Source organism: Pogona vitticeps, chromosome 1 (assembly GCF_051106095.1).
Source record: "Pogona vitticeps strain Pit_001003342236 chromosome 1, PviZW2.1, whole genome shotgun sequence".
NCBI classification, from domain to species: Eukaryota; Metazoa; Chordata; class Lepidosauria; order Squamata; family Agamidae; genus Pogona; species Pogona vitticeps.
In genome coordinates this window covers 163,189,059-163,215,180 of record NC_135783.1, presented here as the reverse complement: position 1 = coordinate 163,215,180, position 26,122 = coordinate 163,189,059, and the positions used below count along the sequence as shown (strand labels likewise).

Genomic DNA, 26,122 nt, shown 5'->3' with positions numbered 1-26,122 from the left:
GTACATTTTCTTTCAGCCTTTTAAGGATTTAATAATTTATTCAAAAACTGAAGCTCTGACAGTTCCCTTCCCCCGACAGGTGAGTGCAGGAGTGTCTTGATTGTAGATTCTCTCTGTGGCTCAGCATAGTGGTGGTAGTGTGTGGGGGAGGGGCTAGAGGGATGATCTCCTTGGGTGCAAAATTCTTTGGGGCATGTGGGCCACCCCGGCCAGTGTGCTCCTGCGGCTGATCCTCCTGCTCCTCTTGCAGCTCCCAGCAGTCCGAGTCCAAGCTGCCAGGGGCACCGGGCCTGCTGCCCGCATGTTGCATCAGAGACAGAACGTGACCTTTGCCTCACAATACTTGCCTTGCCCTGGGTGATGACACACAATGCTACACCACTGACTCAGTAGTCCAATTTGGTTCACTTGAAAACAATCACAGTGAGGGAAATAATAGAAATACTAGCAAGAAGGTCCTATACTTTAGGTTACAAGGCAGACAGAGAAAAACATCTAAAAAATTACAAGATCTGCCTCATGATTACAATATGCTGTCCTCTCCCTGCTCAAACCAAGTGCTGCAGATACACAATATATGCAAACTGGTTACTTTTCTTTAATTCTTTAAAGCATTTTATCTCATCCTTTAGCCAAGAAGAGTTGTGCATGCAGAAGAAAGGTGATTTGTTGAGCTAAATGAATAAAGTTTCATTTCCTCGGGTGAATTTAATACAAACTCTTGCTCCTTAAAAGGCAAGTTCTTTAATCTATCAACCAACCAACACTCATATATGAAAACAAATGCTGCTAGTTCTTCCGATTAAAAGTATTCCCCATTCCATATCGAGTCAAAAGACTTGGTTACCTCTTGTTGCTGGATGAGAAATGTATCAATGAAGCTCCGCTGATCATTTTTATCCAGATCTTTCAGGTGATCTATGAAGGTTGCAGTTATGAAGCCATGGAACTCATCTCTATTTTTAAGGAGGGTCTTACGAACACCAAAAAGGAAGCCAAGGGCAGGAAACATGTTACACAACTGAAAGAATGGAAAAGGAAGAAAAGATCGTATTGACAAATCCCAGTACAGTGGTGCCTCGCATAGCGAGGTTAATTCGTTCTAAAAAAAACATCGCTATGGGAAAACATCGTTAAGTGAAACGAGTTTTCCCATAGAGATGCATTGAAAACCGGATAATCCGTTCTAATAGGAACGGATTATCCGGTTTTCTCCCTCCCCCCGCGGCTTGGATCTGACCCGCGGTGGCTACCTCAGCCATGGCTGGACTCCCTAGAGTCCGGCCATGGCTGGGGTAGCCACCGCAGCTCGGGTCCAAGCTGCGGGGGGAGAGTGGGGGGTCCGGATGCCTTTCAGGCATCCCGGGCTTGGATCTCACCCCCTGCCGGTTACCCAAACCATGGGTAACCGGCAGCGGGTGGGATCCAAGCCCGGGATGCCTGAAAGGCATCCGGATCCCACCACCCTCCCCCCGCAGCTCAGATCCAAGCCGTGGGGGGAGGGTCGGAAGCATAGCCGGACTGTTCGGCAGTCGCCGCGGCTCAGATCCGAGCCGCGGCGACTGCCGAATAGTCCGCTCCCAGCCTCCCCCCACGGCTTGGGTCCAAGCCGTGGGGGGAGGGTCGGAAACATAGCCGGACTTCAGCCGGCTAAGAGGCCGGCGATCGGGCAGGAGGAGGTGGGAAGCTTCGCCCACCTCCTCCCGAGCGAACGCCGGGTTCTCAGCTGGCTGAAGTCCGGCTATGCTTCCGACCTTCCCCCCACGGCTTGGATCCAAGCCGTGGGGGGAGGGTCGGAAGCATAGCCGGACTTCAGCCGGCTAAGAGGCCGGCGAATGGGCAGGAGGAGGTGGAAAGCTTCGCCCACCTCCTCCCGAGCGAACGCCGGGTTTTCAGCCGGCTGAAGTCCGGCTATGTTTCCGACCCTCCCCCCACGGCTTGGATCCAAGCCGTGGGGGGAGGGTCGGAAGCATAGCCGGACTTCAGCCATCTAAGAGGCCGGCGATCGGGCAGGAGGAGGTGGGAAGCTTCCCCCACCTCCTCCCGAGCGAACGCCGGGTTTTCAGCCGGCTGACAGGCCGGCGATCGGGCAGGAGGAGGTGGGAAGCTTCGCCCACCTCCTCCCGAGCGAACGCCGGGTTTTCAGCCGGCTGACAGGCCGGCGATCGGGCAGGAGGAGGTGGGAAGCTTCCCCCACCTCCTCCCGAGCGAACGCCGGGTTTTCAGCCGGCTGACAGGCCGGCGATCGGGCAGGAGGAGGTGGGAAGCTTCGCCCACCTCCTCCCGAGCGAACGCCGGGTTTTCAGCCGGCTGACAGGCCGGCGATCGGGCAGGAGGAGGTGGGAAGCTTCCCCCACCTCCTCCCGAGCGAACGCCGGGTTTTCAGCCGGCTGACAGGCCGGCGATCGGGCAGGAGGAGGTGGGAAGATTCCCCCACCTCCTCCCGAGCGAACGCCGGGTTTTCAGCCAGCTGGCAGGCCGGCGATCGGGCCGGAGGAAGTGGGAAGATTCCCCCACCTCCTCCCGAGCGAACGCCTGCTTGTTCAGCCGGCAAATGGTGCCTATGGGGAAAACATCGCAAAGCGATGATTTATGCATTGATTTATGCATTGATTTTTTGAATTGGAGAAAGTCCATGAAACCTGTTACAGTAGTTTTGATCAAAAACAATCTCAGATACCAATGGCGTAATCCTTTTTTTTTCTTGAAAATTTGGAAAGAGCAGGTTCTGTTTAAAATCTACTCTTGTGATGAAGGTAAAGACCTGTTGAAGGTATGGAAACTCTGGCAGGTAGAATAGGAAGGTCAGGAATTAACCCTGACTTCAAGAAAAAAGAAGAAGGTTGAAGCAGAAAGTACTAGATTCCTGAAGGACTAGAAGATGTACCAACTGTTGTTTCTTTCCCTTCCAAATCTTTTAATTCTCCTTATTTTTATTTTTCTCCTCTCTTTTCCTCATTCATTCATATCAATTTTTTCTCTTTCTTTTTTCCTAGTTTTTAGTAATAACTCTACTAATTATATTAATATTAGATACCAACAACAATAATAAAACTAAAATTGTTAATAACTCTGGATTTTAATTTTTTTTTAAAAAAACTTATAATTACAGGGGAGAGAGGGGTGGAGAAGGGGGCTTCAGTGTTATCAAGTATTAAGAAGAAATGCAAAAAATTAATAAAAAGAGCAGGGCGAGGTTCTGGTTGTAGTTCCGCAAGACGGCAGTGGCATCCCCCTCCTACCTTGTGCCCTCGCTAGTAATTATGGCAGGGTTATATGGTGGCATGGGAAAAAGATATATGTTCACTAGGCTGTTAGGGATAAAGTATTTTATGTTTGGGTTATGCTGAGATTAAGTTTTAGTCTATTTTTGTTAGTATGGTGGGGGTAGCGGTTGCACACAGGGGCTGGTAGGAGGAGAAATCTTGAACACAAATTGGTAAAAGATTAAGACTAGCTACTTTAAAAGTGAAAGGTTTGGGATCAACAGTGAAAAGAAGGAGAATAGAAGCTGTCGTGGTTTACGTTATTAAGGCTAAAATGTAATTTCTGAATGGGATTTGTAGTCATGGAATTGTGTAGAAGGAATCCATATTGGTCTGTGTTAGCATAATTAGATGCTTCAAGAAGCTGTTTCTCCTAGAGCGAGCTAGAATTTTCCATGAAGCTGACTTGGTCAGAGACTATAAGGGTCAAGACACAACATCAGGACGATGGTCAACAGCACCTGCACATCCCGTGGGAAATAGAGGTGGAGTGTGAAGAGACAGCCCTTCACCCTGATTGGTTAACATCACAGAAGAGTGGGGAAGAAGGGTGGTCCCAGCATGGAAGAAAATGGAGAATGGAGACAGAGAGAGGACTTGATTTTTGACTTGATTTTTAGGATGGATTTTTGAGTTCCAATTGCTAGTTTTTACTGTTATGCTAGGATGTAGTTCAGAGTAAGGATAGAGATAGGGGGCTATGCCTAGCCTACCTTTTAAGCTATTTTTAGAGGTTTTTATTTTATTTTTGTAGCTGGAATTTGCTAAAGTTCTAACTGCTTTGATTTATGGAAATGTACTAGATTGCTATGCTTTTGCAAACAAACTGAATATCTCTAAATTCTTTATTTTTCTAATAAAACAATAATTCTTAAAATCCAACGTTTGGTTTCTTGAACAGCAAACCTGCAAGATTAATTGTTAGACCACAGATATGCTACTTGAGCCCATTAATAGCTTGAGTTTTGTTCATCTTGGCAGACTCCAAAACTCATGATTTCTATCTTTGTTTTTCCTCAGTTAATTGATAATTATAACAGACTTGGGAAAAGGGTAAGTGGTACTGTCTGGCTGGGCACCTGGACTCAGCTCAGCTGTATTAGGAGTACACATGCCTGGAACCTCTCTTCTCAAGCATCAGGTGCTCTTTTAGAAGACCCTGGGTGCTCACAGAAGCATTATTGAAAATAAGGTGAACATTGCCTTTCTGCAAGAGACTCATCAGTCAGAAGATGGAGTCGATGAACTAAAGATGAATAATATAGACATTTATGAAAAAACCTTTGGAACATCTAAATCTAGAGGTGTGGCAATTATAATTTTATAAAATTGTGAAACAGGTAGTAAAAGATTGTAATGGTAGGTTTATAATAATACAGGTTAAAATGGGTTTTGAAGAATATACTTTGGTTAATGTGTACGTACCTAATAATAAACAAGTAGATTTTTACGATATGGTTATTAAAGAAATGGAGAAGGTAATATGTTATTATGGCACAGGATTTTAATATAGTTATGGATAGGATAAAGGATAAAACTTTTTGTGATCTGAATGATGTTCTTTAAAGAAACACAATATTGAACAAGAAGGTAGAAATAATCAATTGAAGGATATTTGGAGGGTAATGAAAGGTGATGAAAGAAGATATACTTATTTTTCAGCAGTATATAATAGTTACTCTAGAATAGGTTTTATATTCACATCTCAAGATTTAATTTCTAAGATAGTTAATACTGAAATTAACTCCATAAAAATAACAGATCATGCTTTGATGTCAATGGAGTCTGAGATTTAAAAAGATTATAGAGTTTAAAAGGTGGAGAATGGATATTAATATTTTCCAGTACCCAGAGGTAATAGAAAAGATAAAGAAAGAATGGTTAGAATTATGGACAATAAATGAAGCAGGAGGTACGAAATTAGGCCTGTTATGGGACATGATGACAGCTATCTAAAGAGGAATAACAATAAGTGAATCTTGTAAATTGAAAAAAATTAAGGAGAATAATGAAAAAAATATTGGAAGACTTGAGAAATTTGGAAAGCAAGGTTTTTTTTAAAGAGATACAAGAATTTTGGTAGAAATTCAGGCTAAGTGAAAGGAACTAGAAAACTTAGAGATAGAGAAAGTTCAAAGGGATTTGATGTATATAAAGGGGCATTTTTAAATTTAGCACTAAATATTCAAAATTATTAGATAGAATGTGCAAAAATAGAAAAAAGAATTTGGGTAATTAAAGAACAGTTAAGAGGTGTAATATAACGAAAGATAAATTGAAGATTTTTCAAGAATTTTATCAGAATTTATTTATTTATTGTTTATTTATTAGATTTCTATCCCGCCCTTTTAGACAAGGTCTACTCCAGGCGGGTTCCATCAAACATTGTAAACTAAAACAGTTCAAAACAGTTCAAAACAATAGTAATTAATAATGCTTAGTAGTGCTCAAGATGGGAAAACAGAAAATTATAACAAAAATAAAGTCAAGTATTGACAGGAGGGAAGGCCTGCCTAAAGAGCCTAGTTTCAATTGGCTCTTAAAAACACACAGTGAGAGAGCCAGACGGATCACTGATGGGAGGTTATTCCAAAGCCGAGGGGCCACTGCCAAGAAGGCCCGGTTTCTCTCCAGGCCTCTCTTGATTTTTGGCCCCTCAACCGTTCTTCCTGGCTGTGGTGAGTGATTCAGGTAGATCTAGGTGGGAGAAGGCGATCTGCCAAGTATCGAGGTCCTAAACCATTTAGGGCTTTATACGTCACCATCAACACTTTGAAGTCAATGCGGAAGTGAATGGGCAGCCAATGTAAGGCAGCCAGAGTGGGAGAGATATGCTGGTACTTTCTCGCCCCACTAAGGAGTCTGGCCACCACGTTCTCCACCATTTGAAGCTTCCGCATCAATCTCAAAGGTTGCCCCACGTAGAGTGCATTACAGTGATCTAATCTCGAGATTACAAGCGCATGGACAAGAGTAGTGAGGGGGCCCCCATCAAGATAGGGTCGCAGCTGGGCAATCCGCCACAGATGGAAATAGGCAGAGTGGGCAACAGATGCCATCTCGGTTTCCATTATAAGCGCCGGGTCCAGATGTATCCCCATCACTGCAAAGAGTGTGCACACCACACTCTTTGCAGTGAGAGTCAACCCCCCAAAAAAGAGAGGGACTTTCCCCAACCACCAATGAAGGAGCCGCCCACCCTCAAGACCTCCGTCTTGTCTGGGTTCAACTTCAACCCACTCAGTTGCATCCATTGCAGCACAGTCTCCAGACAGCGCTGAAGGGACAGAACGGCATCCACTGAGGTAGGTGAAAAGGAGATGTAGAGCTGAGTGTCATCAGCGTGCTGATGGCACGAATCCCCACACCCCTGATGACCCCACCCAGCAGCTTTATATAGATGTTCAGGGCCGGATGGGGATTTTTGAATTGTTCCTGCAATTCGCATGTGATTGCAGTAACTAGGAAATGTCAGATTTGCACATTTAATAGGTCACAACTGTGGGTAGTGCGAGAAGTAAGAGTTTGGTGAGTTCCAATTTTGACACCAGAGGAGGGTGACAGTTATCCCATTTCCCTGGGTGGTGGAATCAGGGGTTGTATGAAGAGGGAAGGGAATTAAGGGATTCTCCTGGGTAGCAGTGCAGCTATGGTCATGAGGCTCGGTGACTGAAGCACTGGGGGGGGGGAATCCTGCAGATTGGAGGCTGAAGTCATGCTGAACAGAGATCAGCACACTTCAGTAATAGGAACTTGCACTTGGTGGTCTGATCTGAATGTATACGGCACAATGGATTCAGAGTACAATTTTGCACTAAAGTAGGCCCCCTTGTGAAAGTGGAATCTAAAACTGAAAGTTAAATAGTTAACAAAGTTGTGGCCCTAGTATTACCCAACTACTGTGTCTCGACTGGGCAGGCAAGGAGTTCTAACTGTTTTTTTCAACAAGTTTTTAATAAGGTTTGTGTTTCCTAACATAATGAGTTAGATTTCAAATTCTGCATTTTTCAGTGAATCCTGAAGAGAGACATCCACATTGGATGGTCCACCCTAGATTGATTGTAAATATGATTCAAGTAAAAGTAGCTCAATTACCATGGCTGAGGGGCTTCCAAAAATCCGGACATTTTCATTGACTAACTGCAGCAGTCGTTGAAATGTGGGATCTTCATATTCAAATCGCTTGCCAAGTAGAATGTACACTATAATATTGGCAACAGCTGCATTTATAATTGTGGTGGTCTCAAAAGGTTTTCCTATTCAAAAAAGATTAAAACACAATATGTAGATAAAATGAAATTATGCAATGGGAATTTCATCACGAGTAAACGTCCCCCTCACTTGCGGACACCAATGTGAGTGTTTCCATGTGAACGTTGAATGCACATTAGAATTTGAAACTCCATTCCTCAGTATTTTCAGGTTTTGAAGCTAAGAAATACTAAATATTAAAAAGAACTGTTACACAGGAATTATTTAGGTGTATCAACACACCAGAGACATAAACAAATGATTTCCAAAGAAAAACCTAGGGATTGCTGTTCCAGGAGTAAGTGATACTGCCATGTTCAGTTGCAGGTACATAGTCCAGAGTTCCAGAAGTTAAATATCACCCCACCCACCTTGGTAAGATTCAAACTTCTTTATCAGGACTTTGCACTCCTCAGCAATTTTGTCTTCTATGGATCTCTTGCCCATTCCATAGTCTCGCAATGTGGTTAAGGCAAACCGCCGCATCACTTTCCAGTTCTCACCATGAGAAACAATGATACCTTGAGGAGAACAGTCAATGACACAGTTTCTAGTTAGTCCCAAATGAATATCACTCACACTGCAATTATAATGAGAAGCACAAGTGGAAAAGGTGACAATTTGAGCACTGTAAAAAAAATCAGAGAGGTGGGGTGAAGGAAGCAATGTGTGAGACCACAGTTTGTCCCATCTGTCACTCAAAAGCTAACTCAGACAGTCTGCTAATTCCACTAATCAGCATCACCTCCATTATTTCCCTTATGATGCCCTGTGAAACTGAACATTGTTCTTTTATCTACAATGCATAGCTTCTGCTGGATCTCTCCTGCTCATCTTTAGAGTCAACTTCAGATCTGACTCCTACAATCATTACCCAACCTCTCACTTCACCAGCTCCCTCAGTCCTCCTGATGGTGGAAATGCTTCCCTCACTTCCCTTCTTGTGGATTCCTTTCCTACCCCATCTAGTGAAACTCCTATCATTCTGTTCCATGATTTCTTAGTGCAACTCATACCCACAGCCACCAATAGTTTACCACCATTTGTCAACCTTCTGCTTTTTGGGCATAACTATGAAGTGAAAGGATTGTCAAGAGAAAGGACTTCACCAAAGCCATTTGAAAATTCTTCAAGGATTGGGACGAAGGGTCTCTCCGCAAATGCATCAGCCTGGTTGATCAGAGCCTCTTTTACCGTTTCATACCCAGTCAGGACCACCATCTTCTGGAGTCCCATCTGGAGACTGAAGACAGGACCATACTGTTTGGACAACTGAAATTCAAGAGAAGGAAAAGTGAAAATTGATATAAGAAAATAAAGAGAGAGAAACATAAGCAGCAGACCATCAGGAATGGAGTTAGATTTAAATAATCTTCCTCAATTTCAAAACTAATATCATTTCTGGACACCACACTTCAAGAAGGATACTAAAAAATTGGAACAGATTCAGAGGAGGCTGACAAGGATTATCAGAGGGCTGGAAACCAAACACTTGCTTAATGTAGTAAAAAGAAATACAATAAATCAGATGGAACCCCCCCCCCTTTTAAGAAATATGTTAAATACAGTGGTACCTCGACTTAAGAACTTAATCCGTATTGGAAGGTGGTTCTCAAGTCGAAATGTTCTTAAGTTGAAGCACAATTTCCCATAGGAATGCATTGAAAACCATTTAATCCGTATCTGATGTTTTTTGTTCTTTAGTCAAGGCACTGTTCTTAAATTGAAGCATTCATTCCCATAGGAACTAATGCAAAGCCGGTCAATCCATATCTACCATCGGGGGTGAATTTTTTGAACTTAGGTCAAAAAAAGGGTAGGAAAGGGATTTCTTTTCTTTTTTGGTTCTTAAGTCAAGGCTCTGTTCTCAAGTCGAAGCAACTTTTTGCAAACAGAGCCATTCTTTACTCGAATTGTTCTTATGTAGGGACGTTCTCAAGTCGAGGTACCACTGTATACGGAATAGATATATAGAGAAGTTATATCCCTCAAATTCACCATTAAAATTAGTGACTGAAATAGAAAGTTTTCCTCCAAACCTAAAATGTTTAGTAAGATTGTTTAAGGAAAAAAGTGTTGCAAGATTGAAGGACTGGAGGAGTAAAATGAGATTGAAGGAATTGATTATGGTTAAACTTCAAACTAATAAACTATCATGGTATAATTATATTCAGCTAGACACTTCGACAAATGAATGGTTGAAAACTAATGGTAAATATAGAGAATGCACTAAGTAAAAACAATTTCTATCATCACATGAGGATATGCAGAAAGATGCTTTGATGAAGGGAGTAGTAAGTAGAATATTTAATATAATTTTGGAACAAGAGGAAAAAGAATGGGGAACAGAAGGTTTGAAATTAATTTGTGAAAATGACTTAAAGACAGAAATTACAACAGAGGACTGGATAAAAATGTGGAGGATGAGAGTTTTAAGGTCAATATCAATAAGAATAAAGGAAAAATATTAAAATCTGTTTAAGATGGTATTTGACTCCTGTAAAATTGAATATAATAAATTCAGATTACTCCAAAGCTTGTTGGAAATGTGATGAAGAAACTGGCATGTATTATCATATGTGGTGGAATTGTTAATTGGTTAAGAAATTTTGAAAACAGATTTTTAAGGAAACGTGATATATTAGGTAAAGATATTGAATTTAAAGCTAAAATTGCTTTGTTGTCATTTTTTGTTAACTTAGATCTTGATTATTACTCAAAGGAATTGATTACTAACTTTATGACAAGTGCTAGAATATTAATAGCTAGATTTTGGAAAGACAAAATGATATTAAATTAAAAATTTGGTATGGTGAAGTATGGGACATTGCATTAAATGTTAAATTGACTATTGAACTCAAGATGAAAAGAGGGGAAATAAGTTCTAATATTTTTGTGCTCTTTGGGGTAGTTTTGTTGAATTTGTTTTAGTGAAAGGAAAGGGGAGAGCCTCTAAACAACAATCTATACAATTTTGGAAAGGAAGTTTGTAATAAAAATATTGTTCAATGGGGTCCCGTGGGTATGGGGTCCACGGTAGAATTTAATGTATAGCAAACACTATTATTTGTATTTTTGTATATTTTTTGTTGTTGTATCTGTTTATAATTTTTTTTTTTAAACAGTTGGTGAGTGCTCCAGCACTGGAGGCATTCAAGAAAAACTTAGATAATAGCCTGGCAGATATGCTTTGATTGTATTCCTGAATTGAGCAGGGGGTTGGACTTGATGGTCTTTTAGGCCTCTTCCAACTTCACTTTTCTATGATTCTATGATTTCTGTTTGAGAAGAAATCTTGATGGTGAGATTTTGTATAATTGTGCAACAGCTCAGAGGTGATTCCGGAAGCACCTCCAAGCTGTGCACCTGTGTTTTCAGATGTGCCACCACCCACCTAGCACAGGATGTATCCCTATTCCTTGACCTAATTTCTAGCGGAGTAGGAGCATCTCTCTCTTGTTTGGATTAGATTTCAGTTATTTTGGTCAATTTACCGACATCAGGTATTGATCTAGAACTGAAACAGCTTCCTCAGATTTAGATGGAAAGCAGAGGTAAAATAGGATGTCATCTACATACTGGTGACACCAAATCCCAACACTCTGGACAACCTCTATGAGTGGCTTCGTGTAGATGTTAAATAGCAAAAGGGACAAAAGAGGACCCTGGGGGACACCACAGGCCAGCAAGCAGGGTGTTGCACAGGACTTCCCCAACACCACTCTCTGTGTTCTCTCCTCCTGAAAAGACCAGAGCCACTGTAAAACAGACCCATCAAGTCTGAGCCCAGAAAGACAGCCCAGAAGGATACCATGGTCTATAGTATCCAAAGGCGCTGAGAGGTCCAGCAGAACTAATAAGGACAGACTCCCCCTGTGCAGTACCTAACATAGGCTAGCCACCAAGGTGACCAAGCATTCTCCATCCCATAACCAGGCCTGAAGCCAAATGCTTCACTCCTCCAACATGATAATCCTTTGCCGTCCCAACCCTGGAATAAAGATGCGAGACAAAGTTATGGGTTAAAATTGGGCCACTTTATTGATAACATAAATTATGATGAAGGCAATCCTTTGCCAAAAGGGGGGCCCTGTATTAGCGTGGAAACAGATTAAAGGCAGGGGTATGGCAACACCCCTTAATCAATAAATGGGCGAGTCCCCAGCCCCAAGTTCCTGCGGTCTATAGACATCAGGAACCCAGCCAGCCTCTAATAAACACCTCCAGACCTCAAGCCATCTTTTGCTGATGACTGTTGGTCCAGAAGTGGCCTGGAGTATCCTCCCTCCACAGACACTGTAATCGCATGTTCTGCAGTGTTGGGAAGTGGGATGTGCTGTTGGCTTAACTGCAATTACAATAGGGACACACCGAAAATACCTGTTATTTCCGCACTACCCGCCAAAGTGACCAAAATTTATCCACCAAAATGCTAACAACCCTCCTCCAGTGTGGGATAGGCGAAAAATCCCCCCATCCAAGAGCCAATCAGGATGAAAGTCAAAAATTCCTATCCGGCCCCAGAAAGGTGACCAGAAAAACACTAGAAAAAGGGAGGGCAGGTGGGGTCCTGAAAAAGGAAGAGGGCAGTGCGAAGGAGAATCCTGCTTAAATACTCAAGGCTTCCCACCCCTCACACGCATGACGTCTCATGATGATTGATGCAGCCTCGCTCTATCCCAGGTGGCCAGCAAAGGACGATCACACTTAGCCAAAGGCGATGCCTTGCAAGCGACCATAACATTTGTTCCAGAATTAGTGTGTCATGAGTGTGCCCGAAGATCTGGACCCAGAAGGGTTAACTGTGGCTGAGGAGAATGTGGAGAGATTGGAAACAGCTGAGCAGCCTCCAGATTCTCCCTCCACAGCAGATAAGCTTCGGGGCAGGCTTCGGAAAAGACTCAGGGAAAGAAGAGCAGAGGATCGCTCTAAGGCTTTCCACAGGGACCTGCGCGCACCTAGCCCTGAGTACTAGCAGAATAGAGAGCGTTCCAACAGCTCAGGGAGCTGCTTTAGGATAAAACGAGCTTCAGCGAAGCAAGAAACTTCGTGGAAGCAAGGTGTTGAAAACCTGTTTGGCATCCACGTCTCCTGCTCCTGTACCCTGGACCTTGACCCTGGATCTGCGCTGCATTGGACTTTGGACCTTGGCTTTGGACTACGTACTTTGTACCCTGGACTCTGACCGTGTATCTGGACCTGGACTTTGCCTTTCGCTCTGCACTCTGTAAGTTTGTTTGGAACTCTGGCTTTGAACTCTTGGTATTGCTGACCTTGGACTGATTATCGGACTCTGGCTTGTCATAACTCCCGGGAACGTGACATAGTGAGAGAAGACCAACATTGCCCCCTTTCATGGGCTGCTTGTGAGGGGAAACTAGCCCTGAGATTTCACCATGCAAGTTGTAAACTGGGCTTCTCACCCAAACCCTTGATTTACAAATTGCCCCCATCCTTGGGGAAGGGAGGCATAGAGAGAGAAAAAACAAAAATTACGATGCTTTTGTGATGGAGAAGGAAAGCAAAGTGACTGGGAATTGGAAGCTGTCGATGGAAATGGCACAAAGATGCACATGCAATCTAGTGGGAAAAGCTCACTCACACAACGGGCTTCGGCAAATGGAAAAACAAGCCTTTCTTTCCAGGTAGCCTTTATAGTGCACTGAGCTGATGAAAGTGCAGCAGCACCCACCACTGGCTTTCCCCGGGACCAGAAGGCGATGAGTTGCTCGGATGAATGTCAGCACCCCCTTCTCAAGACAGCCCAGCAAGAACCAGCTTGTCCTTCTCCTCAGCATCCATGCTTTCCTTCAGCACATCTTGCCAGCATAAGAGGAGACGTCCTGCAACTAAGGGGTCTGGTTACTTGAAATCTCCTTTCTTCTAGCCTGAATCCATTAATTCAGGCTCTTCCCTTTGGAACAAGACAAAAAGAACCTGTTCCATCTTCAAAATCATTGAAGTAGCAAAATGAACATCCACCCCTCTAGCAGACACACAGAGACCTTTTTTGGGGAAGGGGCAATCCTTCCCTCTGGGCATCCTTTTCAACCCACTAACTTTCCTACTGCTGGTCCACCTTACAGAAACAGAGCAACTGGAGAGTTAAAAAAAAGAAACTCCAATAAATCCATAGGTGGCATACATTTTGCACGTACTTACCTACACTGAAGGCTGAAATGTTATATCCTCCTTGCCTTGCATGGGAGAAAAGAACAGAAAATGTTACCTTCAGCATGCTCTTATAAGGCCTTTTCCGATCCATTATGAGAAGATTTCCAACAAACGGTAACGGCCAGGGTCCTGGGGGAAGAAGCTGAGAGCTGTTCTTCCAGAAACCGCTAGCTTTCAAAACCAACATCATCATAAGGCCAAACAGGAACGATATCGAAACAGGAGTAATCCAATCCATTTCTATTTTCTGGTTTCCCGTAGACCTTACAATCCAAGTTGTAATAACATTTGATTAGGAACTGTACTTGCTCCTGAAGTAAATATCTATAGAAATATTTATTTTCCTATGTAAGGTTCAGTTATTTCCTCTGGTGAATCATTAAACATATTAACTGAAACTAGGTGCTCCACTTTCCCCCAGTTTTTTTCTCCTACTCATCTTTCAAAATCTGTGCATGATATGTTATCCTTTAATTTGATGACTGAATGGTCACAACTCCCTATTTCTCCCAGTGAAATTGTGGCCAACAGGTTAAACTCTCCTGAATCCTAGAAATTAGATGAGCTACAACATTGGATATATTTAATTATGTTGGCTACGCAGAGCAACATTACAAAGTCTTCTGTGGTGACTGTTGAGTGGTATGTTTGAAAGTCTATAAAACCTCCCCACAGTCTTCTCACGTCAATCTCTGAGTACACTTTGGTATCTCTTGAAGAATTTAGGACCTGGATATCATGAAACAAGGGACTTTCCCTGAAATTAATAATCATCAGGAACATGTCCTGACTGGGGTGGGGGGACTTCTCACAAAAGCAGTCTTCCCAGAATTGTGTGCATGAAATTATGAGCTGTCCCCTCTTTCAGAGCTATTTTATTTTTATGTTCTAGAATGATTTAAATGAAATCATTCAGACCGCAGCATTTCTATATCAGCACACAAGGAACTGGAAAGGAGATAATTTTATTTAAATTTGGAATTTTATTTCTCCTTTAAAGAAAAATGTTTCTGAAATAACTGTCCTATTCTTGATTGAAAATGGCAGTGTACTGGGAAATTATACAACACTTTCTCTCTCCCCCCCCCACCCCCGTTATATTTAGAGTCCTACAGGTCATTTTTGGAAGATGCTGTAGGTGTAACTTTGGCTTGAATTCATCATTTCTGGCCAATAATATCCAACAATGATTAACATGAAAGTAAGAAAGTCAGTCTGTGACCTTAAGAAAGGAAAACATAGAAAACATAGTGTGACATGTATAAAGCTGATTGTCTCACCTTATGGTGACATCTTCCATGTTTAGATGTGCTGCAAAGAAAATCTGCTATTTCTACCATTACTACTTAATGTAGTAATGGCAGTCCTTACTACATTAAGTCCTTAATGTAGTAATTGCCATCCTTAAGCCTTATGGCTGTGGTGTAAATTGTGACTTTTTTCCCAGTGGTTTGTTTGGCTGACTTTTGACAGGCCTTTCTGAAATCCAGTGCTTTTTGAAGACAATTTATTACTATTTCCATCCCAAAAAATGCCTTAAAGTGTTCATCCATTATCACTGTGGTATCTAAATTATGCCTAACCCTTATGAAGGTTTTTGCCTGATGGCTGGCTGGTGGCTATCGGGGCCCATTTTTCTCTGTGTGAGTGGGTGTGAAGGTCACAAACTGACTTTCCATAATAAGGGTGGAGAACCTTCAGCTCTCCAGGTGTTTTCAATTTCAGCTTCCAGACGTTCAGTACAATTTACATGTTATTTTATATTGACTGTTGTATATCAACCAATATGAAGTGGTTCTATCTAGTGGTTTTTAGAAGCCCAACCCTTGCTCTGCATCTTAACAAATGGCCAACAGATCAATGCCAATCCACCCTTGATCCAGTAGAAAGCATTCATGCTGACTTGCCCCTGAATCCATGACATGATTTGTCCATTTCCAAATAATTGTGGCCTTTTTTTGTTTTTTTGTTTTTGTATGGGAGAGATCAAAAATGCTTTATACATCAAGCAGGGTCTACTATGACTGAAAAATCTAAGCAAGTTATACTCATTGGTGGATTTCCCATACCAGAGAACAGGATGGATGTAAGTGTTAGCAGACTGGCAGCTATTCTGGAACCTCCATAATCTCAGATAAATAGCACCATTCAGGGGCATTATGAAGGAAGGTAAATATTATCATGCATAATATCAGAGAAATTGAGAAACTGGATATAATTCTGCAAAGTGATCTCCTAGCAGATGAGATCCAATGGGCTGTAGTGTGTTCACCTGTGTGGAAGTAGACGTATTGTGGGTGCAAAGGGTGTCGAAGTCAGGGCTGGTTTTCTGAAATGTTTCTCGGAACAAACATCCGATATGTGGATGACACCTTTGCAATTTGGAGCCACAGTGAAGAAAAACTGGAAGAATTTTGAAACCATCACAGTAGCATCCACCCAAATAGCATTCACCATGGAAAAAGAAACAGAGGGCCAACTCCCTTTCTTAGATCTCATGGTCAAACCTGACTTCCTATTGGGACACAAGGTCTACAAAAAACTCACCCAAAGAGAACGGTACCTACACAAAAAGTCCACCCACAAACTCCAGCCACCAACCACAATAAAAAAGAAGCATAATCAAAACACTGTTTGACTGTGCAAATTGGAACTATGGAGCTCAATTTCTCAGCACCGAACTCAACCACCTGACTAGTGCCTTACAGGCAAATGGGTATTCTTAGAATGAAATCAAAAGAGCCATCAAACCAAGAAAACAACACCAAAGTGAAGAAGAAAAACAGCCCCCCACAAATAAAGTATTTCTGCCATACATCAAAGGGGTCACAGACCCCATTGGAAAACTGTTCAAAAAACACAACCTACGAACAGTATTCAGGCCCACCACAAAAATACAACAAATGTTATGGTCAGCAACGGACAAAAGGGATCCCCTCACACTGCAAGAGTATACTGGTTACATTGCAGTTGTGGCTAGGTATATATTGGAACCACAAAATGCAGCATCCAGACCAGAATCAAAGAACATGAAAGACACTGCGGACTAAAACAACCGGAAAAATTGGCAGTAGCTGAACATGCCCAGAAACAAGCTGGACATGAAATCCTATTTCAAAATACAGAAGTACTGGACAACACCAGCAATCATTATGTTAGACTACACAGGGAAGCCATTGAAATCCACAAACAAAAGCACAGCTTCAACAAACAAAAAGAAGAAAGTCTAAAACTCAACAAAGCCTGGCTCCCAGCACTGAAAATATACAGCCTGCAAAAAAAGCCAATGAACTCCACCCAGCCACAAGGACCGGTGATCACTGAAGACAAAAGACTAGCCAACAACACCCATCAATCACAGTGACAGATCACCTTCCCCCTTATCACAACAAAACACCCATAATAAAAAACACCTTGATCACAGGAAACACCCAATCTCCTGAAAAGAACAAAACCCTGATCCCACAGCTACAAATACTCAACAATCCCACACACTACACCAGAACACAGACAGAGTTCTAGCTCCTGCCCTCCGAAGATGCCAGCCACAGAGGCAGGTAAAATGCTAGGAAGAAAAATATCCAGAACACGGACAAGAGCCCGAAAAACCCACAACAACCATAAGAAATCAGTGTGTGTGTTTTTTGTTCATTCTAAATGTGCTTTAGTATTAGAATGGCAGTGCTTCTGATCTTTATTAATTAATGAAAAAATTATATGCCTCCTTTTCCTAATGGATCCAAGGCAGCATACAATATTAAAAACAAAGTTAAAAGGTGAATAATAAATTATGACATATTAAATATTTAATATGACAATATTAAAATGCATTAAACAGATATGTTAAAACTCACAATAAGAGTAAGATTAAAATCACAGGTAAAATAATAGAATAAAATGATCCCTATTTTTTAAAAAAATCCCCTTGATCAACTCGGATTTAAAGGAAAGCCTGCCCAAAAAGAAAGGTCTCTGTCTGCTTACAGAAGTGCAACAAAGATGAGGCCATTCTGGCCTCCTGTGGGAGCGTGTTCCAGATTCTGGGAGCAGCAACAGAGAAGACCCTTTCCCATATCCCCACCAAACACACCACTGAGGGTGATGGGATCAAGAGAAAAGCCTCTCCTGGTGAAATATGGGCTTTTACATAGCTTGGATTCAAGCAAAGCAAATTCATGTAGATGTTAAATAACACAGAGGACAAAACAGAATCCTGAGGGACACCGCAGGCCATCAGCCAGGTTGTCAGACAAGAGTCCCTCAGCACTACCCTCTGGGTTCTCCTGTTCAAGAAGGACAGGAGCCACTGTAAAGCAATGCCTCCAAGTACCATCCCAGAGAGACAGTCCAGAGGCATACCATGGTTAGTAATGATAGAGTAGTATAAAAAGCTGCTGAAATGACTAGCAGAACAAATACGTTCTCCCTGTACAGTTTCCTTCATAGGTCATTCACCAAGGTAACCAAAGCAGTCTCTGTTCCATAACTAGGCCTGAAGCCAGATTGAAATGGTTCTGGACAATCCATCTCATCTAGGAACACATGGAACTCGGAAGCCACGACCTTACCCAAGAATGGAAGATTAGAGACAGGTCATTAATTATTCAATATTGTGGGATTGAAGGAGGTTTAAAAGACGTAACAAAACAATGGTCCTATCACTGCCTCCTTTAAGTATGCTTTGATAGCATATCTTGCTGCACAGAGGTGCCCTCGTGCCCACACAGTCAGTCCCACTCTGGCAGTTTTTATAAGCTAGAAAGGGCAAGGGTCCCACAGACATATGGTACCCTTCACCTCTCCAAGAGTCCTGTCCACATCATCAGGCTGCAGAAACTGAAACTTATCCATAGAGATGGGCATGGGTTCAGAGGTCCAGGCCAATGTGTCACCACACTTGCACAGGCTTTGTGTGGGCATAGCATCCCCCCTTCTGCTTCTCCTGCATGCTTGTCCATTCCTCAGGTAATGTGTGCTTCCCTCACTGCCTCCCCAACACGACTGCCCACTCACCCTTTGCAGTGGGCTCTTCCCTCTTCCATCTCCTCCATCAGCTATCCACTCCAAAGAGGAGGTATGACAGGGATTCCTACGGCACTGCCTTTGAACGGGTGGCTGACTGAGTAGACAGAAGAGGGAAGAGCAAGTTGCAAAAGATGATTGAGTAGTTGTGCTGGGAAGGTGGGGAAGGAAGCGCACATTGCTTGTGGCTGACAGTCTATTGAGGATGTACCATCTAGTGGAAAAAGACTAAAGATCTTGTTTCAATGCCAATGGTTCCTATGCATGGCCAGAGTGCTATGTTACTGTTTCAGTACTATCCTGTTGTTTTCTATTTTTCAGATTCCTAGAATTGCATTAAAACAAGAGTTCTATGATCATTTGCTGTCATTAGAACTTTGCCTACCTCATGCTACTGCTACATTAGTTGTACAACTTTAAATTGAATTTTTATTATTGCATTGTATAACTGTAACATAGTATTTAGCTAGAATACTAGGCCACTTATGTAACCTAGCTTGTTTAGTCAAAAATGCAGGAGAAAACTGGAGGAAACTGGAGGAAACAGGAGGAAACTGTATGTAGTCATACAAAGATGGAGTCTGATAGGTTCTGTGTAAAATGGGTGGTAGTTTTATACCCACAGTGACTCCCTCATTATCTCTTTAGGGAGAGGTGATTGTGACAAGTTTAATCTTACATGTTAAATTATCATTAACAACTTTGCCTTTTGCTTTTCTATAGTTGCATGTTGTGTTCTGAAAAATGTGATTGTTCATGTGTGTAATATTTAGAAAATTTAGCTACAGAAACATATATTTACCCCGCCTCTCTTCTCAAAAGGACCCAAGGAGTCTTTTTTTCCTGCAGCTTTACATCTATCCTCTATAAAGTGAAATTACCAGGAGATTATGGTTATTCTGGCGATTTCAGTAACATTCTGAAGATGACGTTGATGGCTCTATCCTGAATCTATTTACCTACTAGGTGTTGTGATGAGCCATCATCACTCCCTCTGGGCATTTGCCCACCACGTGCCCACCTTTCCCTGATTCAGATGGAACAGAGAGACAGAAAGGAATACCGTCAACAAGGAAATGACATTATGCCCCCCACCCCGTCTCCTGTGATGATCTCCCAATGGATTTATTCCAATGTCAAACAGGGAGGGATATAGAACTGCCTAGGGATATCACTCAGCATTTTTGAGATTTTTGTTTTCCCCTCCAGCTGCTTTTCACAAACTGAACATTTTACTCTAAGAGCAAACTCAAGTTAAGGTTGAGTTGCTGACAAACAGGATCTGCAAGAAACAACTGGGCCACCCAAACAGGCCTTGGAAATTCACATGATATGAAAGCTGTCATTAACTCTGCAGTCTGGGTCATCCTTTAAACCAGTGGTCCCCAACGTTGGGCCTCCAGACTTCAACTCCCAGAAACCCTGGCCAGCAGAGGTGGTGGTGAAGGCTTCTGGGAGTTGTAATACAAGAACATCTGGAGGCCCAAGGTTGGGGACCACTGCTTTAAACCACTAAGATTAATGAGATTAGATTGCATTGCATTGCACTTTGAGCCCCATTCCAGCATTCATTTGAGGGCTAAAGAGGTGCCAGGGAGGTGGACATACTCTCATTTGCCAGGGAAGGGAGATTTAGGGCAAGATTTAAAGTGGACATGCACATTGCCACCACCCATTTAGTAAGCAATCATTGCATAATCCTGAAGGGTGATTTAGACACCATGGTTATGATGAGCGACCACTGTTCACACATCTACAGATGGAAATTATAACAAACTGTTGCTGCAAAGGACCACTGAATTTCACAAGAGAAAGGCATGTCAAATGGCAGCCAAACAAACAACTGGAGGAAAGGTTATCTCAAAGGGCCACAGCCGACTGCTAAAGGGGGCGTCTTGTAACCAAAGAGCTTGTGAAAGCTAACTAAGAAATGCTGACTAACTCTAGGCAGTCTTGTTCCCTTACCGATTAAATGACTAACTCAAGGTGACCTGTCTCAGTGGTATCCTGTATGTAACTGCCCAGGGGATAAAGTGGGAGAAATGTCCATGCACTCAAATAGCTCTCTCGCCTGTTTTTCTTCTAGGTTCCTATTGAAGAGGTGCCACACACAAGCAATCATCATTACCAGGAGGATCAAAGAAGACAGAGTGCTGAAGAACTGAAGGAGCAGCCCAAAACTACCTCTTGTCTTTATCATGTTATTGATTACTTGTGAAATGTCTTGGCCATACATTATTTTATTATATGAACTTGTATGGGGTTACTGCAGGCATAAAACCACAGCAATTTACGTTTGCATCTTTTCTTTTTCTAGTATTTGCATTTTCTCTTTTAAATATCTTGTTAGGTAACTTGCTTTCTTTCATCTGGAGAGATTTGCAGAATAGGAATAATTAAAACGAATGACTGAATGACTTTCTCTAGATAAATATTCTGAATATTACACACTTTCCACAGAACACAACAGACAACCTAAGAAAGGAGCAGCCCAAAACTACCTGTTGTTTTTTATCATGCTTTTGATTACTTGTGAGATGTCTTGGCCATACATTATTTTACTATTTGTGTTTGTGGGCTTAATCCTGGGGTGAGCAATTAATTTCTGTAGGGGGCCACATGAAAAATCTGAACTGTGTTCGGGGGCTGAACCAACTTTACTTAAAAATAAAATGAAACAGTGATGTTATGATTGTTTTTATTTTAAACTTGTTAGTCTTCACAAATACTAAAGAGGTTTTATGCGGTATGTTAAAGATAAGCAACTCAACACCGGACTGGAGCAACGACCGGCAGGCCAGACAGAAGCGGCTCGCAGGCCATATGTGGCCCTCAGTCCACACTTTGCCCAGGCCTGGCTTATTCTCTTTCAAATATTTGCCATCTGTCTTTAAAACATTTTAGAAGCCACTTTGACTTCCTTTATTGAGAGAAAGGCAGGATATAAATAAATACCTGTTTTTCCTATCATGTTATTTATTAATTGTGAAATGTCTTAGCCATACATTATTTTTCTATCTGTGTCTGTAAAGGATTACTGCAAACATAAAACCACAACAAAACATGAGTTTTGGCATCTTTTTCTCTTTAAAATGATAGCCTTCTTTCTTTCAAATATTCTGTAAAGTACCCTGACTTCCTTGTTGGGAAGAAGGCAGCATATAAATAAATAAATAAATAAATAAATAAATAAATAAATAAATAAATAAATAAATAAATAAATAAATAAATAAATAAATAAATAAGATAGATAGATAGATAGATAGATAGATAGATAGATAGATAGATAGATAGATAGATAGATAGATAGATAGATAGATAGATAGATAGATAGATAGATAGATAGATAGATAGATAGATAGATAATAAAAGGATACAGCTCACAGAGTGATTGGAGAAAAAGCTACAGGGAAAACTTAGTGCTTGAGCCCAGTATACTGAGTTGAATGTTGTAAAGAGTTAAAATGGTTTATTGCTCAGGACAAATAGAAGAGCAAGCTAGGGTTAAGTGCCATGTCCTTTTATGTCAACATGCTTCATTTGTAAGAGGAGGGCTGAGTTCACCATACTTTAAGTGACCTCCAGGACACAGGGAAAGATTCCTTTCATTTTCTCTGCTCTTTATACTAGAGGAGATTAAGCTGAAACAGAGGTTTTATCTTATTGTTTGCTGAGACCACTCTGTTTTGAAAGCTCATTGGCTCAGAGCTGAAGAGCTAGATCTGGAGAGAATCTTCTCTGAAACACACCTAGATTGCTACACCTTCCTTGGTGCACCTGCTAGAATCTTCTTCTTTGATATACATGAAGATCAATAAGACCTGTTGTTGCGTCCACCCAGTGTCCCTTGTTTATCCCTTAAATATAGGTCCACCCTCTGGATGCATTTCTCTTTACACGCTGCCACCAAGTATTATTCACACAACACTAAATACGTATTTCTGACACGTGTGCTGCCAACCATAACAGGTTTATGGAACTTTTAAGTGTGAAAATCACAGGAGTAAATTACAGATGTTCTTCTATGGTTATGTAAATCACAAAGGAAATCACAGATGTTCAGGATCATTCATTAAATACGATATGTTTATGCATTGATTTGAATGTATTTTTATTCACAACAACAATATACTTTTATTACCGGTAATTATCTATTCTCTATTCCTTATAAATCTTTCCCTATTCCCTCTATCACTCCAATCTATGTATTAACCTCAATTCAATCTCCTAACTCTCCCTCTTCAAATCCCTATCTCTCTCCTACTCCTCTCTAACTCCAAAACTGTCATTCTAACTCCACAAATTGTCCCTATGACTCCGCCCCTCCTGCCCTATCATAGGCTCCTGCCTTTTAGCTTACATGATGGACAGATCGGAGTGGCGTGATGTGATGGCATTCCGCCACACCTGTGCACCTAGTTACATGGCCTTGCTAAGACCTCCCTGTGTCAATTCTGGATAGAGATGTGTACTTAACCCCAAAATTTGGATTGGGAATTCTGAATTACAGCCTTTCAGAATTAGAATTTTAGAAATAGCTAGATAGCCTAGCTAAATATTTCAACAAAGCTACAGTGAACTCTTGTTTATTTTCTAGCAAATACAAGCTATAGGGCATTTCAATGAGTTACAAAACACTGTTATTTATTTGATTTATGTCCCATCTTTTTCTCAATACTCTCTCTCGAGTCAGTTATAGTCACATTCTTGTGCAATTTGGAGAGGTTTCCATTTAAATTATAGTAGTAGTAATAATAATAATTGTGATGATAACTGGGTTTATGAGATTAAATCAGCATTTGCCAATTGAATGCAAAAGCATTATTGAGTGAAGATATTTCTCCTTCTTTGTGTTCCTTGTCCTCCACATCCTCCTTTTTGCCAGTGACACAGTGGCTTCTCTGGGCAAGGCAGCTGCGCAAAGGGAGAAAGCCTTCTGTGGGAAAGGGAGGAACTGGATAAAAACTGAATCACAGGAGAATTATAAAAATAAACATTTTAAGATCGTTTTTAATCTTTATGTAATTTTTAATCTTAATTGTTCAGTTCTGTTTTAATTAGTGTGTAAGGTTTTTTTTAAAAAAATTAACTTATGTTTTTTAACTCTATTCTTTTTAGTATTGTGAGCTGCCTTGAGTCCCCTTGTCAGGAGAAAGGTGGGCTATAAATAAAACAAACAAATAATTAAATAAATAAAGAGAAGACAGCAGAAGGCAAAGGAGGAGAAAACCCCTTAGAGGAGTTTAGCACCTGGTATTTCTGCCATTTCTTTCTGTAGCACTTTCTCCAGTTGTGGTGTGTGAGTGTGTGTATGTGTGTGTGTTTGTGTGTGTGTGTCTGTGTGTGTGTCTGTGTCTGTCTGTCTGTCTGTCTGTCTGTCTGTCATGAAGCAGGAACAAAAGCCTATTTCCAGCCTAGCAATCTTCCCTGAACCACGAGCTCAAGGTGCTTTTGTTTGGGGGGGGGGAGTAAGGAGGAGGGAGAGGGACCCCCCACCTCACTCCAAGATACCATGGCTAGATGGGGAGCCTGAGCCTCCTTTCCACCCCAGCAATCCTGCCTGGCCCCAGCTGAGGGTGGCTGGAGGGAGAGTGCTGTTTACCTCTCTTTCACCCCAAGGGTTCTGCTGAAACAGCTGGAAAAGGAGGTGAACTGTAATTTCAGAGGATGCGACATATGATGCACACAACCCCAAATCCACACACTTGTTAACATGAATATAGGCCAGGAGACATAGTAATCCTGCTTTTAGACTGTATAGCCAAAATCCTTTTCTGTTTTTCCATGTGCATAAGGACAAGATTTTTCCTTTTCCAGTGCTGCCCGTCCTAGGCCTGGGTGTGCAACCAGCTTCACAGTATTTTATTCAGTGAAGATCAGCTGCCTGATTCAGAGCACAGGAGAAAGACCACAATATTTGTGTGAGTGCCTTTACATTCTCAGGTAGGGAAGAGGACTGTGCCCTAGGGAAGTAAGAAGAATTTTTGGCTTCCTGTTTATTATGCTAAAGGCCATAGATACTGATTGATACTCAAATAGTTTTCTTTACTTCCAAAGGAGCATCCTTTAGTGTCTAAAGCAGGTGTATTACCTGAGGGATTAATGTTCTTTATATCCTGGGGAGAGTAGTCCTGAAGGCAAAATTACATTTAAATAGCATATTTGATCCCTTGTAAAGCCTAAGGTGAAATTGGTGGGTTGGTTAGAATTCTAATGAATATTTTGAAGTTTATATTTTCATACTGAGAAAAGATTGTACAATCTATTTTCCTCCTCAAGATATTAATACAATTGAAAAAGAGCCTATTTTATCTCTACGTATTGTGCAGAATCAGTTACTCACTGAAAAAAAGACAAGGAAGAGGGAGAGGAGAAAGAGGGGGCGGCAGGAGCAGCAGAATTGGTCAGAACTTTTTTTTCTCTCAAAGAGACTAGAAAGCAATTAATAAAATACTATTTGTGACCAAAACCTTGTTAATTAGCTTATATTAGCTTCTGTGACATCTGTGTTTTTGTTCCTGCATACATAAAAAAAGAAATGGGATTCTAGGGGCAATGTATGTTTTGAATGTTTGTATTCTATACAATTTGTGTATATTATTTTATGTTGACTATTGTAAATCAGCCAGTATGAGATGGTTCTAGATAGTTGTGTTTAGAAGCCCCTGACATCTCCTACACCCCTCAAGAAATGGCCTACAATGGCTGAGGGATTGCTTCAGTCAGGCTTGCCGAAAGGGAAACCCTCCCCTCTGTTCCTTGCAAAAGCTATGCTGCTGGAACCGAAACTGCAGTTCCACCAATCTAGCCTCTGTTTAGAGGCAGGAGGAGGCAGCTGGGTAAGGTAAGCGGCAGTGGGAAGGTGGTGGGGTCCGGCTGGGGGAGCGGACAGCTTTCTTTTCTTTTCTTTTTTAGATAGCCCCAAGGTTGACAACCCATGACCCAAGATAACCCCCCATTTTGACGCTTCATTCCCATGTCTAGCTAGGAAGCTTTTCTGATATTCAACCAAAGTCTTGTTATTTCAAGGTGAAACATGCCCAGTTCTTTCAGTGTTTTCTCATAGAACTTGCTTTCCTGTCTTCTCATATCCTTTCTGCCCTCTGCTATATGTGCCGAATAGAGGAGGACTAGTACTTTACAGGATTTGGAGACTATATTTCAATTAATGCAGCCTAAAATCATATTTTATTCAAACCTTCAAATGATCTCTTTAAACGGCTTTTCAGGCAGGTTTTTCCAGAAATTACATCATGAAAACGTGGTGGCTGTTTCAATGTTTGTTTTTGCTCCGCCATCATACCTGTTAAATTCATTTTTTTATATGTTTGTGTTCCTGTTGTTCTGGTTATTATGACAGTATATTGCAATTTTGGTTTTGATTTTGATTTTTGTATACCTATTATGTC

The 26,122-nt window shown here is 41.6% G+C and overlaps 1 protein-coding gene across 1 annotated transcript in view; it reads right to left on the bottom strand.

The window, feature by feature from the left end:
* LOC110070691 (cytochrome P450 2K4-like) overlaps positions 1-16,806 on the bottom strand; it is a 29,561-nt gene extending 12,755 nt beyond the window's left edge. The window contains exons 1-5 of the mRNA XM_073004256.2: positions 13,747-16,806; positions 8,627-8,789; positions 7,889-8,038; positions 7,362-7,522; positions 848-1,021 (exon numbers count right to left, since the gene is read on the bottom strand). Of these exons, the coding sequence (XP_072860357.2) occupies positions 848-1,021; positions 7,362-7,522; positions 7,889-8,038; positions 8,627-8,789; positions 13,747-13,929 (831 nt within the window). The 5' untranslated portion in view covers positions 13,930-16,806. The remainder of the gene's footprint in view (positions 1-847; positions 1,022-7,361; positions 7,523-7,888; positions 8,039-8,626; positions 8,790-13,746) is intronic.
* Between the last annotated feature and the right edge of the window lie 9,316 nt (positions 16,807-26,122).